Source organism: Atta cephalotes, assembly GCF_000143395.1.
Source record: "Atta cephalotes unplaced genomic scaffold scaffold00006, whole genome shotgun sequence".
Taxonomy (NCBI): Eukaryota; Metazoa; Arthropoda; class Insecta; order Hymenoptera; family Formicidae; genus Atta; species Atta cephalotes.
In genome coordinates this window covers 4808098-4827447 of record NW_012130070.1, presented here as the reverse complement: position 1 = coordinate 4827447, position 19350 = coordinate 4808098, and the positions used below count along the sequence as shown (strand labels likewise).

General features: G+C 36.1%; 1 protein-coding gene across 1 annotated transcript in view; it reads right to left on the bottom strand.

Annotated features, from left to right (window-relative positions):
- Window positions 1-19100, bottom strand: part of LOC105626844 (dynein beta chain, ciliary) — a 20837-nt gene extending 1737 nt beyond the window's left edge. The window contains exons 1-32 of the mRNA XM_012208137.1: window positions 18863-19100; window positions 17836-18068; window positions 17439-17704; window positions 16909-17318; window positions 16071-16495; window positions 15753-15994; window positions 15317-15584; window positions 14644-15187; window positions 14162-14479; window positions 13481-13835; window positions 13017-13288; window positions 12378-12758; window positions 11995-12143; window positions 10824-11069; window positions 10144-10672; window positions 9515-10079; window positions 7042-9435; window positions 6554-6915; window positions 5903-6379; window positions 5345-5609; window positions 4899-5248; window positions 4520-4782; window positions 4120-4416; window positions 3806-3975; window positions 3418-3721; window positions 2875-3344; window positions 2046-2600; window positions 1679-1979; window positions 1229-1510; window positions 727-1028; window positions 425-552; window positions 124-338 (exon numbers count right to left, since the gene is read on the bottom strand). Of these exons, the coding sequence (XP_012063527.1) occupies window positions 124-338; window positions 425-552; window positions 727-1028; window positions 1229-1510; window positions 1679-1979; window positions 2046-2600; window positions 2875-3344; window positions 3418-3721; window positions 3806-3975; window positions 4120-4416; window positions 4520-4782; window positions 4899-5248; window positions 5345-5609; window positions 5903-6379; window positions 6554-6915; window positions 7042-9435; window positions 9515-10079; window positions 10144-10672; window positions 10824-11069; window positions 11995-12143; window positions 12378-12758; window positions 13017-13288; window positions 13481-13835; window positions 14162-14479; window positions 14644-15187; window positions 15317-15584; window positions 15753-15994; window positions 16071-16495; window positions 16909-17318; window positions 17439-17704; window positions 17836-18068; window positions 18863-19100 (12576 nt within the window). The remainder of the gene's footprint in view (window positions 1-123; window positions 339-424; window positions 553-726; window positions 1029-1228; window positions 1511-1678; window positions 1980-2045; window positions 2601-2874; window positions 3345-3417; window positions 3722-3805; window positions 3976-4119; window positions 4417-4519; window positions 4783-4898; window positions 5249-5344; window positions 5610-5902; window positions 6380-6553; window positions 6916-7041; window positions 9436-9514; window positions 10080-10143; window positions 10673-10823; window positions 11070-11994; window positions 12144-12377; window positions 12759-13016; window positions 13289-13480; window positions 13836-14161; window positions 14480-14643; window positions 15188-15316; window positions 15585-15752; window positions 15995-16070; window positions 16496-16908; window positions 17319-17438; window positions 17705-17835; window positions 18069-18862) is intronic.
- Between the last annotated feature and the right edge of the window lie 250 nt (window positions 19101-19350).

Sequence of the window (19350 nt, the reverse complement as noted above, 5' to 3'; positions counted from 1 at the left end):
ACACACACACACACACACACACACACACACACACACACACACACACACACACACACACACACACACACACACACACACACACACACACACACACACACACACACACACACACACAAATAACACCTTTTCTTCTCTAGTAACGGTTTGTCCTCCTGAATTGCCAGTGTCACGTGGTTGCATCTCAAAGACTGTTCGAAATAAATTCTCAGCCGTCATTGTTAGAAAGCCGATTTCCGCGTTTGGATGTAATCCATATAAATATGGTGATTCCGGTGGTATAGCTTCGTCAATATATGTATGATAACCGATTAGATCTGTATTAGGAGGTACAGGAAAACCTGAAATGCGCAAGATGATCAGAGATTTGAGATATTCACGACTCATAAAAAATTAATATTAAATAATCGATCGCCTGTTAGTTTACCTGGTGCCAGTTGCAGTTCTCCATCGATCAGATCGGGTTGCATTAATTCTTCAAGGTAGGATACGCAAAGCCTTCTATCCCAATCATCTGTTATGTGACCACCATACATAATTTCTCCAAAGAGATACCTTTTTAGAATATTAATTATTAAATTCTTTTGAGAGATAGCTTCATTTTGAATTAAATTATGTATTCACATACATAACTTCGTTTATTCTATATAATTTTTAGTATAAATTACTGTATATTTAGCTTATTTATTATTGATCTTAATTTAAGTATAAATTTAAGTATAAATTAACCTTAAATCTTCCCAAGGTACTTTCGGACTTGCTTCTAAATAATTATAAAGTACACTGACACTAATGTTCAGATCTCCCACATTGAAGGGATATATTTTATTCCAACCCTGGGGTCCGAATTTACGACGTTCCGCGACAACTGCGTGGAAGTAGCATAAAGAGAATAAAATCGCTTTGAATTCGGCTTCTTTAGAACACATTTCTAAAGTTTCTTGAGTAAAATTGTCCAGAGCTTTATGCAAATTAGCTTGCATGCCGGTGGGGGGCTCGTTTGTAATTTTAATTGATGATTCTAAAATACCCTAAAAATAATCATAAATATCGATAAAATATTATCGAACTAAGTTTTCTTTCATTACATTTCAACAATTAAGTAAGATTTGTAGATTTGTTTATAGAATACAAATAAAATTTTTAAATTGATTTAATTGATTTAATTGATTTTATTATCTTTATTTAAAGAATATAAAATAGAAAATATAAAATATAAAAATATTCTTACTTGAGGTATTATATGTCCAGCTGGCGTACTAGCTGGTTCTGCGCTCATGAACATTCTGTAATCGGGATGAGAACCTTCTGCAGCTGTTTCCAATTTCTTCTCCAGTAATGGAAGCCATTTCTTTACTAAGTGTATATTTTGCAATACCACCCAGTGACCATTTGTGGCTGCTATGTCTATAGCCTGTTCGGCCACCGTTTCTTGTCCTTGACCAAGGGATACATTATGGAAGTTTTGATTATCTGACATAAAACCAAGACGACGACCTAGGTCTTCCACATCCTAAACACAAAATAACACATTTTCTGTTTTACTATCTCTATTTTTTGATATTTTATAAAATGAATTTAATAATTTGATTTTTATTTATTTGAACGAATTCTAAAAATTAATTATTAAAAACTTTGGATTATTTATAAGAAAAATAATAAAGAAATATTTCGCAATCACCTTCAATGGATTTACTCCGGGCGACAGAATAAAGAAAATGGGAGTGCCCGGGCTAGTCTCTTCATAAGATTTCGCAAACTCCACCGTTCTTGCTTCGACGTATCTTGCACCAAGTTTCTCCTCAATAAACGCTGCGATGGCATACGTCATCCTGTCCGGCCTCAAAGCTCTCAGCATGCACAAACGTTGTATTGCCGTCTTGTTTTTCCACTCTTGAGGAAACTTCTCGCGCTCCGGGCATTCGCACTCTACAAACTTTTTCCAGCGTTTGGCGGAACTCTCAATGTCCCGGTCCAAATTCCTTTGAACAAGCGAAACAAGTGAGTGACTAAAGGACAACGGGACAACAGTTTCTCATCGTGCATACCGAAACTCTTCCCTCGTAGACAGACTTCTTATGCCACCCCAACTAGTGTTGGTGAGAAAATCGACCGGCGAGGTGACGTGTGGCGTTATAGGGAATCTCAGAAGGAAGTCCAACTCGCTAGCCGTGACTTCGTTTCTTACCAATAATATTTGAAAAGCCATTTGCGAGGCGAAGATCAACTTGTCGCACTCAAAAAGTCCCCTGCTGGTGTACATAAAAACTGAATATGTGATGCACTCGATCAGATTCTGTACTCTTGCCGCAACATCAGGGGCAGGATCAGCTTTTAAGATCGCCTTCTGAAAGACTACGCTGAAAGCCTTTAGCGAAAATTGATAAATAGGATTAATCGTATTTAAGTCGTTTAAAATGAAATACAGTAATGAGGCTCTTGCTGCTGCTGGCCGATATAATTCTCGAGCCGCATCGATCTGTCGGCTGGTACCATGAGCTTCCGTAACTTTGGACTCGATTTCCGCGGCAGTACGCTTAGTAGTTTCCAAGTTCTCCACGAGAGATGTGTCTTCAAGGACATTGCTGCCGGCTGATGATAGTCTAAGATAATATTTAAATTAATAATTGTATTTATTTTTACCGCTTAGCACAATAATTTATTACAAATTCTTGTGTATCATCAACTAATATCAATAAATTAAAAAAATATAAAAAGAAAATTGTAGATTATTAGAATATTAATTATTATATGTACAGAAAATTTTTTTAAAGGAGTAAACTTCTTTCTCATGTGATATTTGCATAATTTATATGCAAAATATTTTACTTATCAAATAATTTATAAATTCTAAATTGTTTAATGATGATCTTGTACCTGGAGAGAAGCGAATCTTCGAGACTGTTGAGAGTAATCTTAAAATCATTCTGCTGCCTAGTAAGTTCTGCCTTTAATTCCTCCAAATCTGGTCTCTCTGCCTTAACCACTTCCGCGAGCAATTGATCTTCTAAGCCGTCTCTCGTCACTGTAAAATTAATCAGCGTAGTTTGCGCTTGCATTTCCGGCTTATAATGGGGATTAGCAAGTTTCGTGTGCAGTAGCAATCTGAACATGGAATTATATTCCACTTCTTTATCGCCGATCTTAATAGCTCGACCTTTCTTGATTAAATTTCGACCGAGCAAAGGATCCAAAACAGGATCTACAGTCTCCCCGATATTCTCCAGCAGGACTGTAGATCCATTTGCTAATGCTAATTCAATCACTTCCAAATAACCACGTTGACCTAATCTGATTACTTTCAGCTCGTCTTCGTACTTCTCCTTGATCCACTTTATACCCTGAAGCTGTAAAAGATTCTTATAATTTTCTTATCGAGTCTTATCGAATTTGACTTTGCATGATTTCTTGATTCTGTACCTGTGGATCTATCATTAGCGGCCAACGATCGGAGTTAGTCAGTATTGTAGCATTTTCTGTCGACATTCGATCATTCGGCAATCCTTCGTTATTCCATTTGGCAATTTGCGTGTCGTCCGTTAACAATGAGAGAGGATCTAAGCCTTCTGTAATCGGGATTATCGGTTCTATACTACGTATGAAATGCAACCATTGCTTATTTAATAAATCCTGTCGGAATTGTTTTGTGAAACAACCCACGTAAGATATGAAAGCCGTCACTAGTAGTACATCGCCAGGTAGCGTCGATGCTTGCTGCATAAAGCTATAAATATTTGCAATTTTTACTTTATTTTTATTTTATTATATAAATTATAATAAAATATTATATATCATAAAAAATGCTCACTTGGCTACCGAATCGGCCCAACGAACGTTCTCGGATGCTAAACCACCGACTAATCTGTTCGCTAATTCAATCGTTGAATTAGTGGCATCGGCTTCCTGTTGGCATTTTAATTTTTCGGATGTCGCTTTCTCAAAGTCCGCCGTTAATTTCGCCAACTGTTCTTCTAAGGACTGAGAAAAGAAGTCGATTATTTAAACTATCTTAATAATAATTAAACATAACATTGCACGTGAAATAATATATGTCATGCAGTTTTATAGAACTTTGAGATATTGAATTACAGAAAATAACCTTTGATATTGACATTCACTTACAGCTACTTTTCGTTTGATACCACTAAGCTTATCCTGAGCTGCAGCAAGTTCTGCGTTTGCATGTGCAAGTGCCTTCCGTTTCGGTTCCACGTCGCAAAAGACTTCGTAGAACTTGATAATATTAATTACCCAAGCGCATAAGCCCGCCGCGGCGGCTGACTTGGATCTTACAAACTCAGGCTCGAATTCGGAGTCCTTGAGATACGGCTGTATCGCTTTAATCACCTCAGGATGTATGTTCTCTTTATCATAATTGATCAGAGAATCCAGAAAAGTGTCCACTTTCGCCATCATGATCTTTAGGAGAAAATGAAAAATATAATTTTTGACGCTTGTTGCTTAAATGGAATCGACAAGAGAGAACTACTCTCTCGAATGGTTTCAATCGATTTGATAATACCTTGGCTGCTTTCCAACTGCGATCTTTAGCTACTTTGCCAGCTGGTGCCAAAAGGACCATGACTGCAGCAGTAACGTTTGTTACAGCACCGGGAGGCGAACCGAATGATTTTAATTCGGTTAGATTTGCTTTGTTCAAAGTGTTTAAAGCTTCTTGCGCGGCCAGCAAAGCAGGCTCGGCTTTCATTAAATCCACCTCGCAATCTTTTTGTTTCTTTGAAACTTCCTCAGCAATCACGGCCACTTTGGATTCCTCCTCATCCGCTAAATTAAATAATTTTTTAATTAAATTATGTTTATATATATATATATATATATATATATATATATATACCTATATATAATTGTGTAATTTATTATACACTAATGATATTACAAACCTATCGCCTTTTCTTTTTGGACTTTCTCTGTTTCGACACCAACTATAGCAATTAAAGCATCTGCAGCATCATTCTTTTGCTGTAATTCTACTTCTTGTACAGCCAACTTCTTTTTTAATTTGTCTACTTGTACTGCTGTTGATCTCAACTTGTCCAAGCCATTTTCCAATCTAGCCACTCTAGCACGTAGTTCAGAAGTTTTTGTTTTTAACAACCTAGTATATAAACTTATTTGCTCCAGAAAAGACTTTGGAGTCGTGTAATTGTAACGACGTTCGCTGCTCAGATAATGACGGCTAGCTATATTTACGCTGGTATGTGCATGAGCCATAAATTTGGCAGCAGATTCTCTGTTAGAAAGAATGCGTCTCTTATTTTTTTTAGCTGAATGTACCTGTAGCTATCTTTATTCAAGTTCCAATATTATTTTATAATATTGAATATACCTGTAAGTTTCTGGCAGTTCCTCCAATTCCTGCAAAAATCTTTTCGACACAGACATTAATGCTTCCTGAGGCCACTCATGAAACCAGTTTATCATTGTACAGTTTATAATTGCCGGAAATTTTCTGGATCTGACTCGCAATGTCGAACCGACGGGAGAAAAACATAATACTACTCTGAGTTGTCGACGAACGCGATCAATAAAGAATTTCCAGCAATTTTCGCGTGTGTCCAACATACCGGCGCCTTTCACCTCATTACGAACCCCTATTAAATTTTAATAAGATATGCCAAATGCTAATATCTATCTTCATGTTAAGCTTAACAATTTTAGCAAATAATAAAATAATAAAAAATAGTAATACTAATAAAAAGATTGGAAAGATATTATGATACAAATTTTATTATAAAAATGATACAAACTTATTGTTGCCATGCAAATAATATATATAAATATTATTTTATTTATTTATATTTTAATTTAAAATTATTTTTATATTTATATTTATATTTATATTTATATATATAATTATATTTATATTTAAAATTATTTTTCAAACCTGCTATTATACTTTCCATCTCATCCTCGGCGAATAAATCAGGAACCTCTCCAGACGCGAGCATGTCATTGATAAGTACTAGGAATTGCTCGTTTGGAACTTGCGCGTCTGTCATCAGAAACATGATGCCCAAATTTTTCAAGCCAGCTTTTGAATACAAAGCGGCGAGTTCCAACTTGAGATCAGTTACGCCGTAACCTTTCTTCAGCTGAATTTGGAAAACTTCTAATGAACTTATAAAAGCTGCTAATCGTGAAAGACTCTGTTTACCGGAGCCACCCACACCCACTAAGAGCGCACTACCTCTGGGTGATTCTAAGATCCTATTTACGCGACATACGTGCATCATAGCATCTTCAAAAAGTACTAAATTCATGGCCGCTACTAAATCATTATAGCTGACCATTGCCTCTGACAACAAACGATGTAAAGTTGCCCAGTCCTTGACCTGCATGTATTTCGGCTCTCCAACGCCTCCTAAACATTATGCAATCTTTTTAATAATTTCCGAAAAGATATACATTTTTATACTTCTTAAAACAAAATGTTGATGCTAATTGTTATAAATTTTAAAGAATTAATTAATTCACTATTAGTAATTTTGTAAAAATATTTTAACAGAGAATAAAAACAGAATCAGAAAATACGGACCTGCAAAATGGCAATAGATGTTGGGCTTTTCCAGAATCGCACCTTCGTCGACTTCCTCCACATTCTTTTTCAGGATATCGAGTTGTAGTTTCAAAAAACTTTCAATGTCTTTTTCGTCCGTTAGCTTATCTCCGTAGACGCGTTGAGTTTCGTGCATCCAGAGTCTGATTAAATCCACCGAGGATTGTAAGCACTCGTTGCCGCTGAACAATAAACCTTGAAAGCAATTGGAAAGTTCACGGAGATTGAAGATGTAATGAAACTTCACGGCTGTCGGTAAAAACATTTGAGCACAACGATGATGTAGTTGAATGCTTGCTTGCACAATGTTGGGACATAACTCGATGACGCTTATAGGAAACCTGATTATTATTAATTAATATTAACAATAATTGAATTTTTGAGAACTAGAACTTGGTGAGTGATTTAATTATTAGTACAAATTATTAGTACAAATGTGTAGAGAATTTTATTATTTTAATATTAACCTGTGTTCTACATTTGCGAAGTGCTGTGACAAAATGGAGGAGTATATTGTTGTTAAAGAATCCACATTTGGAAAACTGACAGCAAATACAGCAAAATGTCTTTGCAATCTCGGATTAATGGTAAATGAACCGGCAGTCGGATTCATGCAGCTGATGTATTGGCAATTGTGGATGTCCTTTAGGCTTAATTTGGTTCGATCGTACCAATGACCATAATCTAAATGTTGTCTAATTAATGTGTGAGGCTGGACCGTACCATATGCGTCCACTTCTGGCATGTTCATATCATCGATAAAATATACTAAGGTCTTATTTCCTGGCGGACCATAATTTCTACCCGCTTTCTTCTCTAGTGATTTCTCTAAGATTTTCTGCAGCATTTCAGACGAGGTGTAGAAATTGAACGGTACGTTAGAGACCGCGTAATTTTCAGAAAGCTGAAGAAGTTTCTCAGCAATCAGAACCGTTTTACCGCAACCAGCCGTGCCGACTAACATTATCGGGTGTTTCTCCGGCATCAACAAGTCGAGAAAATATTTTATTCTGATAGATTCTGACGTGTAAACTAGAATCGCTTGCAATGGTATCTCTGGATCCAATTCAAATTTTGATAGACGTTCTGTCCAAGGAAGAAAACTCTTCGTCTCGTTATCGATGTAATAATCAAAAACCGTTCCTTGTGACGGAAATTTTATTTGCTTGAATTCATTGGTCCACCATTTAGTAAACTCTACTCGGTAATCCACAGTTTGATCCTGAAACATCGAGGAGCCGAAAGCCCAGATGGCGGCGAACACGAAATAAAGTTCGTAATGATCCTTGTGGAAGTCGCCGGTTGTCAATTCTGGTTTTAAGAGACAATGGAGAAGATGGCATAGCATCTCGACGTGTGCCATGTCGGCTATGGGTGTTATCTTCTTAAATCTCGTTCGTAAAGTTTCGAGACAAGTAGGGATATATTTATCAAAGAGCATGACGAGATTCGATTTCTCGTTCGGCAAAGATCGTTTCTCGACCCAGCTGGTTACATACGGATTCCATCCTAAATCTTGCGGATTTATATATAGGATACCGGCACGAGAGACCGTCGCGGGTGTGGCGGTTCTTAGATTCGAGATTTCAAAAAGTAATCTCATGGCTGGCGTAAGGGCAATTCGTTCGTTGCTAGCCAACGTCAGAACCTTGTTGTCATCCATAACGGTATTCAACGACTCAATCCACATCGGATCGATATCGCCATCCAAGACAATCCACTTTGGATTTTCGCCGCCTAGGTTGGCCTGTTCTCTCATTATTACCGAGAAAAGACCATCCTTCCATTCTCGCGTCGCTGGATTGATGATACCGAAGAGTTCGTCATTGGTTACAGCTTTAGGATTAAGATCGTTATACACAGGCTTTCTCTTCATATTATGATAAGTTTTGAACAGTGTCTTCCAAACTTGAGTCTTTCCAGAACCAGTTATACCTACGATAAAGACGGAGTGTCTCACTTCTAACAACTCCTCAAGCTGTACAACCTTGAGAATAAAACCGTCTTCTGGTTGTAGACTTAGATCGGCGGCCGCTTGCTTCACCATCTTCTCGAACTCAACGTCTCTTTTTCTAGGAACGTCCAATGCTGGGAATAAATCGGCTATTAGTCCCATAAAAACCGGTAGATCATCCGACACCACTTTGGGAATATTGAAATCTCTCAGTGCTCTCATTAGTACTTGTTCTTCTGGTCTGCCGGGATCACCTCTTTTTAAGCTACCGGCGACCACTAAAACCGATTTTATTGCTCTCAAACCCCAGTCATAGTGATCCTGTTTAGATAGCAATTCTTTACATAACGTGTACAATGTAATGAACTTTCTTGCGAGTACTCTTGCGTCCTGAAATCCTTCCGCTACTAACATTATTTCGCATATCAATTCGAAATCGGGCACTACCATGGCGCAGGGACGGAAAAGCGCCTTCAGATTTTCCGGCAATTCCGTACGGCCGGCGTAACCCGGATTCATGGTGATGAATATGCCAACAGTCGGCTCGAGAGCTATTGTCTCGCCCATAAAGTTGAAGTGTTCCTTCTTATCTCTGATAGCGTCTTGAATCGATTTCACTTGCACGGCGACCACCGAGAGCACCTCAACAGTGATCCTGTTGAATTCATCGAAACAACCCCATGCGCCGGTCTGCGCCAGACCCTTGTATATGTTACCGCAGGATTTGTAGTCCATCTGCTCAGAACAATTGAACACATATACCATTATGCCAAGAGCTCTGCCAAGATCTTTCGTGGTCTCTGTCTTTCCAGTCCCAGCCGGTCCGGCTGGACCACCACCCATGATGAGATGCAGAGATTGCGTCAGAGTTATATAGCACCTGTCCGTTAGTGGCGTTATGACCAATCTGGAAACAAACAAATGTATATTGCGTTGGTAATCAAAAATAAATAAATATTAAGTGAAACATAAATGCATATTCTAACCTGGGAGTATTACCCAAGTATTCGTGAGAATATTTGAACTGTGCGTCGCAAATATTTGCGAAGCAATCCTTTTCCTTCTCATCCCATCTGTGTCGCAATTGACTTTGCCATTGAAAAGCTTGCGCGCTCTCCACTTTCGATTGCACCAGCTTCGTCACGACGTCTCTAGAATGAACGTCGATTGTACAGATAGTCATGACCTTCTGTCTCTCCTGTTTGGTCAGTTCTCCTATCAGTAGTGTGATTAAAGTACTTAGCTGCGAAATTTGCTTTTTCAAATAGTCCTTCAGCGAGTTATCGTAACCTTCTTCGAGACGAGCGAAGGCTAGATTGACTTCGGTGCTCCACCAAATTTGTGTTCCGCAAAGAGATACTTGGGCCGGATAATCGAACAGCCATTGCTCTCGCGGCTTTTCCTCGTATGTTACAACCGCTTCACTGAAATAATGCCGAATGGACACGCGCATGGCTTTCTGAAGACGATTCAACCATCCTTCCACAGCTCCTTCACAAATCATCTCGTAATTTGCGAAGTCTACGTATTCGCTGTCCTTAGCAAACATGCCTGAAATATGATGAAAAATAACTAATATTTTAACGCGAAATATCATTCATGATTAATTATTTACCTAGGATGCGCTTTAACGAAGTATTCTTAGTGTCGAAGTTTAGCCGCGCCATAGAATCGAATAACTTCGTCAAGTGTTTCGCTACTATTTCTGGTTGGTTTCCATTCGAAAGTATGTCCAATAAATCGCTGGAAGAAACGAAGTAGAATCGCGGGAAAGCGAGACGCTTCGTTTCGAGATATTCTGCCAAAGCCTTCTCGCATAATACGAGCTCTTTTTGCAGAACGTCCAAAGCGAACACAAGACCGTCCTTATTCGTCGCCTCGATGACGTTCGGTGTTTTCGCCATCTCTTCCGTCATTTCCTTAAATTCCTTGTCAATGCGATCAAATCGCTCAGCATCCACTGGCAATTGCCGTCGAATATCTTCAGATGACATAAATATACTCTCGAGATGCATCCACGTACGTTGAACTTCGAACCAGATTGTCGTCACCTGATCGGCGATACTCAGTTTCTTTTGCCACGACGATACTTCCTCCAAGAAATGCGCGATAAATTTTGAGGTAATCAGATTTTGCAATTGTACCTACAATTTTAGGAAGGAAATTACCCTTAAATTAATAATCATAATACAATAATATTTCTGTTGTTGATTATGAGTTAATTGAAAATATTTAAAGTTGAAGGTATTAATTAAATATTTAAATATTTAAAGTTGAAGGTATTAATTAAATAACCTGGTTTTCCTCTAAGGTCTCAATCAATTCTTCACTAGCTCTTATTAAAGTAGCTCTCGTACGAGCATGAACTTCTCGCTCGAATTCCATTTTAGACCACGTAACATTCAACTCTTTCATATATTTCTCCATGGACATTTCCTTAACCGCTTTGTCCACTATATTTTTAACTTCCTCCTCACAATCGTGGAGATTTAATTCGAGCAGATCAGCTAAAGTCGTCGATTCGTCCATTACGAAACGAACCTACGTGTAAAAAAGTCGTCTGACGATGTAGCTATATACTCTCAATAAAAAGCAGATCGTGTGATTTACTTTAGAGCGATATAGGAAATTGCTAAATAATATAAAATATGGCAGTGATATTTTGTGTTCATTAGCAAATTTATTAAAGAATTGTACAGTGATTTATACAATGAATGAATAATGAAGAACTTACATAATAAAAGAATGATAGTGAATTAAATATGATTATCTGAATTCTAATATTTAATGCTAAATATGGCTATTCTTACCATCATTTTATTATTAAACTGAATGCGAATTTCATATCAAAATCATTAGACACATTTAGCATTGAGTAAGCTTGTAAGTATGAATCTTGCGAATAATCAAATTCTAAAATCTTAATATTATATTGATCAGCGTGTTCCATGCTATGATGTAGCCGTGCGTATAAAATATAAATGTTATAACATACATGTAAGTGTCGGATATGATATGTAATAGTGCGCACTTGCGAAGAACTATCATGCCGAGATTGATTTTATCAAAATTTACAATTTTATATTGAAAATATAATGAGAATGAGATTTTTAAAATAAGTTCACGTGGTATGTACAGCATATGTACAGCGGACTTACGGTCATTTCTGGAGTCATGTTGCCCAATTTCTGTAACACCGATAGCGTATATATACAGCGGTGCAACTAAGTCTAGTATGATCTGATGTGATTACGCACACGCATTATTGTTATGTACAATTTCGCAGAATCATTTCAAATGTAATGATCGTAGCAAAATCTTAGAATATAAATGGATAAGGCGTTGAGTTTTGTATGAATTTATATCTTCTTTCAGCTAATTATAAGCTGGATATCAAATATATCTTCTAATTTATAAATTTATAAAGAAATGAATTAAATATCCGCTCTGCAATTTCCAGCGATACCTTAGTACTATTCATCAGCTGTCGCCAGTGTCTCTCCCGAATAGCTGGATTTTGCAATTCTCCTACGGCACGCAGCGACGTAAGCATATTCTTCACCGTCGCTTCCAACGATACGTAAGTGTCCCAAGGTCTCATTTCTTTATCCAATGCTACTAAATGAAATACATCCGATGAGATTAAAATTGTATTGTCCAAGCGAGGGAAATATTTTCTTATGATTTTGCAAATAATAATACACAGCTACGTATATTTTGCACAACGTTAATTTCAGTTATGCAAAAGTGAAAAAGGGTGGGTGCGAGAAGTAGTAATATTTTATAAAAATATATTCGCGCAATTTGAGGGAATCCTTGGAGTTCGTGGACAATTTCTTAGCTACTAACCACGTATCTCCTTCGCAAACTTCTTGCACTCGATGTCCATATTCTCCACGTCGATTTTTCTCCAGGGCGTCGTCTTCCATCCCTCGATACTACTCTGCACTATATTTACATAATCCCAGAGTTGCTTAAGCATCTTCAGCTCCCTCCTGCACTGCCTCAGCTGTTTAAATTCGGGTACCGTCACTTCAAACAACGAGGCAGATTCTTGTATATCCTTCATTTGACGTTCCAGCATGAGGATCTCCTTGTGAGCTTCGTCTAATAGCTCATACGGATTCTTGCAGTCGTACTTAAAGAATGTGTATCGCCGAAATGCCTCTCGATACTGATTTATTGTAATATCAAATGCGGAAATCCGACCACGAATTCGTGATACTTCGCCTATTATTTTCATATCGTTATTGAATATAACGATTTGTACAAATGATATTACATTACAATAATATTATAGAATATCTAAACATAAAACTAAATTTTAAAAAATTTTGTTTTCATAACAAATAAAGATTATTGCGCATTATTACTAATTTTAAAAGTAATTATTTTTATCCGTATAATATTCTCATAATTAAATAAAATATTAAATTGATTAATTCATAACATTATCAATTTAATAATATTGCTTCTCATTTTACAGACCTGCCTGTAATGGCGCAACTTGCTGCTTCACCATAAGAGCGAGTTTTTTCGTGTTTGCCCATTGCTCCGGCAACTCTTGCAACAGCACGTTTACTTCTTCGGGTATATCTTGATCATAGAACTTGAGCAACTCAATGGTTTCCTCTAAGGGATGGAACATCTCATCCGTAGTTGGTTGACGTTCTTTCACCTGCAGTAGGAAGCCCATTATGCTAACTAAAGCCGCATAATCACCTGGTTGTACTTGTTGTAACAATCCTTCGTCCGCTAATCTAGAAATCAAGTACAATATTTATAAAAATAAAGTCATATTACCAATTAAAAAATATACATGTAGACTTTTTATATGAGTTAAGAAACAATACTCTAAATGAGTATTTTATTAAAAGCGATATTTTACTTGAAATTTTGAAATATTTAAATTACACTATCACATGTCATATATACATTTTGTACGAGAGTACCTTATAAACGCTCCCAGATTAGAAAGACTGCTTGTTACACGATCGACTAAATGTTTTTTGAACATGCTCGACCATTTGCACACCGTATTCAATACTGACTGTCTGAAGGGTCTTAGATCTACCCTGAACCAGCCACAAAATATTTTGGATAGATTCATTTCCTCGATCTCGACATAGAGACTCTCGTAAAGATCAATTTGTTCGCGAAATTGCTCCATTTTCGGCGGTGACTTTGTCGGACCTTTAGGGTCCTGAGCTGCTACCATGTCCATTTCTTCCACCGACAGTTGCCGACTATACTCGAGAAATTGTTGCATCACAACATCTCTATCATCCAGCCATAAATAAGCATAGCCTAATGAAACATTGGTTGCACTGAGATTTAAATATAATAATATTTTATAATTTATATTTTAGAATGAGAAAATTAAAGAATCTCTCTGTCTCTCTCTCTCTCTCTCTCTCAGAATCCACATTGTTGCACAGAATAATCCACATTTTTAATTTTAATGTAACTTTCTTTTACTAGTTATATTATTTAATTATTTACATGTTTAAAAATGATTTTTTGACATTTATATTATTAGATGAGATTTTTTATAAATTATTCGAAAAAATACTGAAAATTGACAACTTAATTTAAATTGGAATTATTTTGTAACTAGATACTTGTAATCATACCTTCAAAATTACTACAAAAGTCAGTAGCTTCCTCTACGGCAGTAGCTACACTTGTCAATATCTCATCTTTCATTCCCTTCATGTCTATATCGGACGCTAATTCTTCAGCGTATCCTTCAGAATCATTTTTTAATCGCGGTACCAAGGCAGCCATACCGTTAATATCATTTAATAAACCAAGGATCAGCTGGTCAAGTCCGTCTGGATCATCGGGTTCCAGTGATGGCATGTAATACAAATCTGGTTCCCTAAGCTCTAATTTTGCTTCAAGTAATGGCTCGCACTGACCGATTGGCTCCATGCTTTCTGCCAAATAACCTAAACGTAATGATTATAAAAAGAGAAATATTTTTAGATTTTATTAAATTTTCATTACCATATATTTATTGTGTAAATTAAAAATTAATTAAAGACAAAAATGTTAATTAAACTTTTCATGCCATTAAATGTGACTTTTTTTTAATTTTAAGATGGATATAGACCTAAAGAACATCCAACTGCTTTTCGAAGAGACTCAATCACAATGTCATCGATATACTTTACGTATTCTTGCCAAGCTTCCTGTTCGATCTCATTAATTTGGAAAAGCGTCTTATTTTCCTCCAATATCGAGTGTATCTGCTCAGCTGCTTTCGTAATCTCCGCGTAACGTTTCGATACTTTCTCCGAACGATCTTCTAAGGCCAGTAATGTCTCCTTGCGACGGTCTTTCCGTTCTATGAGGGGCGTTTTTATCCAAGGTTCCAAAATATTTCTGATCTTCCCCACGTTCGATTGAGCGGACTTCATGCGCTTCCACAGCCCTTCTACGAGATCGCCCAACTCCGTTATATATTCCAAAAGACCGTCTGATCTCCACCATAGCTCATCTTCTCCACGGGATATTAGGGAATCGATTCGCGCTATTTCTAACTCGATTAGGTCAAACTCAACTCGCTTGGTTGTTTTACGTATGTTGTTATATGAATCAACTATGCTGCTTAGCATTGTGCGAAATTTTCTGAACGTCTCCGCGCTCTCAGATACCTGATGGTATAAAATAAAAATAATTAAACACACGTGGTGAAACTTTCATAACATAAAAACTTAATCTAATTTTCTAAGCGTGAAGTCATAATTTTGCTCGTTTTAATTAAAACATTTAAATCAATGTACCTTAATTGCTTCTTCGGGAATATCAGACCGCGACATTTGTTTCAAATAACTCACTTCTTTCAATACTGAGAGAAGATCGGGATCAAAATTCAATAGCAAATTACCATCAGTGTCTCTACAAAGCAAATAACGTTTGAGGCCAACATCGACAGTTTGCGGTACGGTTTGTGCCCACTCAGTGAAAAGATCATTCTCCTTATCGGCGAATATTTTCATCAATCTTTTGTAACGTGACATTATATTATTACCTTCATCGCTGTGAACGATTCTGCAAATGAAAGAAACTATGAATGTATTAATAGAGATAATTGAGGAGAGATAATTAAATATATTATTTATCTTTCTTTTCAAATTTTATAGCTTTCTTCATAAAAACACTTTTTTATCTAGAAAAGGAACTCTATCTTTAAAGAAGAACTTTGATCGTAATACATACGGATGCGGCATAGCTTTGAATGATTGTACAGGCAAGTCTATACGTTGCTGCAGCATGTTAGTGAACGTTAAAGCAGCGGCCAAAGGAGGTAGATTAATCAAAGCATCCTTGCTACCACGATTGAACAAAACTTCCACCACCGAAAGTTCCATGTTTAAAAGTTCGAGAATTCTAATATATCTATTACTGAATTGCTTTCGTATAACGGGACGTTCCAGTACCGATCCAGCAATATTTATCAACTGATAAATAAAAACAAGTATCTTTTACGAATAATTGACAAAATACATTGTACTAAAAAAAAAATGAAATACAAACCTTGAAAACACTTTCAAGATTGCCACAGTCGTCGAAAGCCTGGCATAGAATCGCTGATAGTTTACTATCGAGATCGGTGATAGATTTAGCGAACTTAGTGCAATCGATGACGAAAGATTCGTCATCTGGCTCGAGAACGTCGCTTGCCCTCACGGTGAACGAAACGAAAAGCTGCTGAAATTCTTTGAACACACTTATGATCCTTGCACTTAAAGACCGTCCGAGAATGCCGCCTATTTCAATCTTTTCCAACTTGGAAAATTCGAGAACAGTATCAAAGAGCCACTCAATATCCGTCAGCCGTTTCAAGAAAGCATCGAGACGAGTGAAGACGGCGGTCGAATTAAATGTCCAAGGTGGAGCTTCCGGTTTTAAACCAGGCATGTGCTTTCTCAATTCAAACTGTCTTTTGAATTCTTCCAATACTCCTGATTGAAAATATTTTTGATATTTCAGAAATCCGGAAGAATAAATCGGATTGTACGATATATTATATATTAAAATTGTTATTTTTAGGATATTATACAAGGCAAGAATATTATACAAAGCACAACTTTTATATAATATAAAATAAATATAATATAAATTTAAATAATATAAAAAACAATGTCAAAATATTATATTGATAATATTTAAAATGATATATACTATTATTCTAAAATAAAACGTAGCATTTACATATTAATAGATTAATAATTATTCAAGTTTCGACTGCGATGTAAAGTAAGACATTCTAATTAATAATTATACAATAATAAAAAATGATAATTCTATTGCACATGTTAATTTTCTAGGAAAGCATTAATAAAAGGTTTAATAGCTTAATTTAACAGACTACTACCTCTCGATATTTTAACTCGCTGGAGAGCTTCGTCGACGTCGCTCTGAAATATTGATGTCGGGTCGAGAAACCGACGTGCCTCCTGTATCAATAAATTGCATATCTGCCGAAGCATGATGATGAGTTTGCTAGAGCTTTGATAACTCTTGCACTTTGCCCACGCTAATCCGAGCGAATGTATCAGAGTTGCCATCAGCGGCTTAGCTTCGGCAAAGTCAATCTCTTCTACGGTCTTGAAGCATTTCGCCAGAGGCATTAGATACAACGATATATCCTTCGCTTCGGCCAATGAGGAGACAACATTGTCAAACAACGTACGAAAACAAGGAAAATACGCACTATCAGTTTTCTCAAGAATTGTCGCCATTTTTTTCACACGATCCTCTTGCAATTGATCGTAGATGTATCTGCAAAAAATACGCGCGATAATAAATATTCTTATGTGATATACTGTAAAATGAAAATGTTTATTTGATTGTCCTATAAAAGTGCCGTATGAAAAATACATCATCTATATTATTTGATACCTTAAATTTGCCAATCTGGTAGACCAATATTCTAGCTCAACATTGGGTGTCGGATTTTGTCCGTTATCAAACGCGATGCTGGATTCATGAGTGACCACATCATTCACTAAATAAGCCCATTTTATCACCACACCTTCTATAGCACTTTTTAGATATAAATCAACCGCTTGCGGTCCTTCTGCAGAAACCAATCTTTCGACTTCTGTTACCTTTTCGAGACCAGCTGGCATCGGTAATACCGTTCGTCCATTTACTTGACCTTTCACCTATCCATTCAAATATAAAATATTTTCTACTATTTTTATTTTATTTGAAAAAAAAATTAAAAAGATTTTCTACTATTTTTATTTTATTTGAAAAAAAAATTAAAAAGATTTAACTATTGATTGCTTATTACCTGATACAATGTGCCACGAAGAGCATGCACATGTTTACATATATCATGAATCGCTATTTCCGGTAAATCTTTATGATTTTCCGGCTTGGTGAGAAGAGGAGCGACGATATTATCCACTAACGTAGCCAATTGATCGACAATCCGATGGGATAGATCTCCCACGATTAACATGGCCGAACATGCTTCCTTGTCTTTTGGTAGTGGCGCTTGTGTTACTTTGACTGCGTAAACTCCTGTAACAATACATAAATTTTCTTTATTTTCTTAATATAAATGCTTATAATATATTTACACCAAATAAATCGACATTGAAATGGAATAGAAAATTCTTAGTACAATATTTAACCCGAGAGTAAGCATGTTTCGAAACTAACGTTTGACTATAGGCGCGTCCTGGTTATTTTGACCGAAATATATTTTCGCACATATATGTGTTATAACTAGAGAATACATATATGATTATAATATTACTATAATATTACTAAGTAATAATTAGTAAGAAAATGAGACTACAAACATTAATTACACTAACGTAAGTAAGTTTACATACTATTGCGTACCGGGACGGACGTGTTCCATTTCGGTTTGGGTACCTAATTTCATACCTAATTTTTGTCAAACTGTTGAACTTTTTCATAATTGTTTCCTTTTTTTTTTTATTTATTACCTGCATTTTCGAACTAGTTTATTTGCCAGATTGCCGGGCTGACTGCGAGAGTCAATAAAAGAAGAAAAAAAAGACTAATATAACGCTACGGTCTTTTAGATCAACTGTTACAAACATGTCCAATTTTAGATATAAGCGTGTTTACGTCATCTATTTTGGCATACTATACGAAAACATTAACAAACATTTACGTAAAGGTAAAAATATAATATAGTGCCAATAAATTGAAAGATATAAATAGAAAATAGAAGTACGGCAAAATGATCATAACGCGACCACTCCCGAGTAACTGTTAAAATATAATTTCTAATTATTATAAATTTTGATATAATAAATTATTTTTATTCATAAAAAACTTACCCTTTGTTCTCTGACACGGTATGGGAAAACTGGAAGACGCTACTAATTGCGCATTTGGTGTTAAAACGACAAAAAGAGCGATTGGTAATGGCTTGTCCAAAAAATCCAACACCACATTCCGATATTCTTCTGTCAGTAATAATCTTCCCCATTTTTCTGGCTTTAATTTCAAACTCTTCTGCACGAAACCGCCGATATATTCAAGTCGGAAGTCAGCTGGTGCTTCCGGAGTAGTCATTTCTGTTTATAATATCAAAAGACATTTGAATATTTTCTTCTATTATATAGAAAGTTTAATGTAATTTTTAAATAATAATATTTATTTATAAGCTAATATACATATTACATCTTGATAGACGTATGTACGTGTGTTTATCTGTCAATTATATTCAATTTATCGATTATAAATGGAATAAAAAGAATTAAATATATTGATGAAATTTCTGAAAACAGATTATTAACAATTATGTAATAGCAACTTGAAGAAT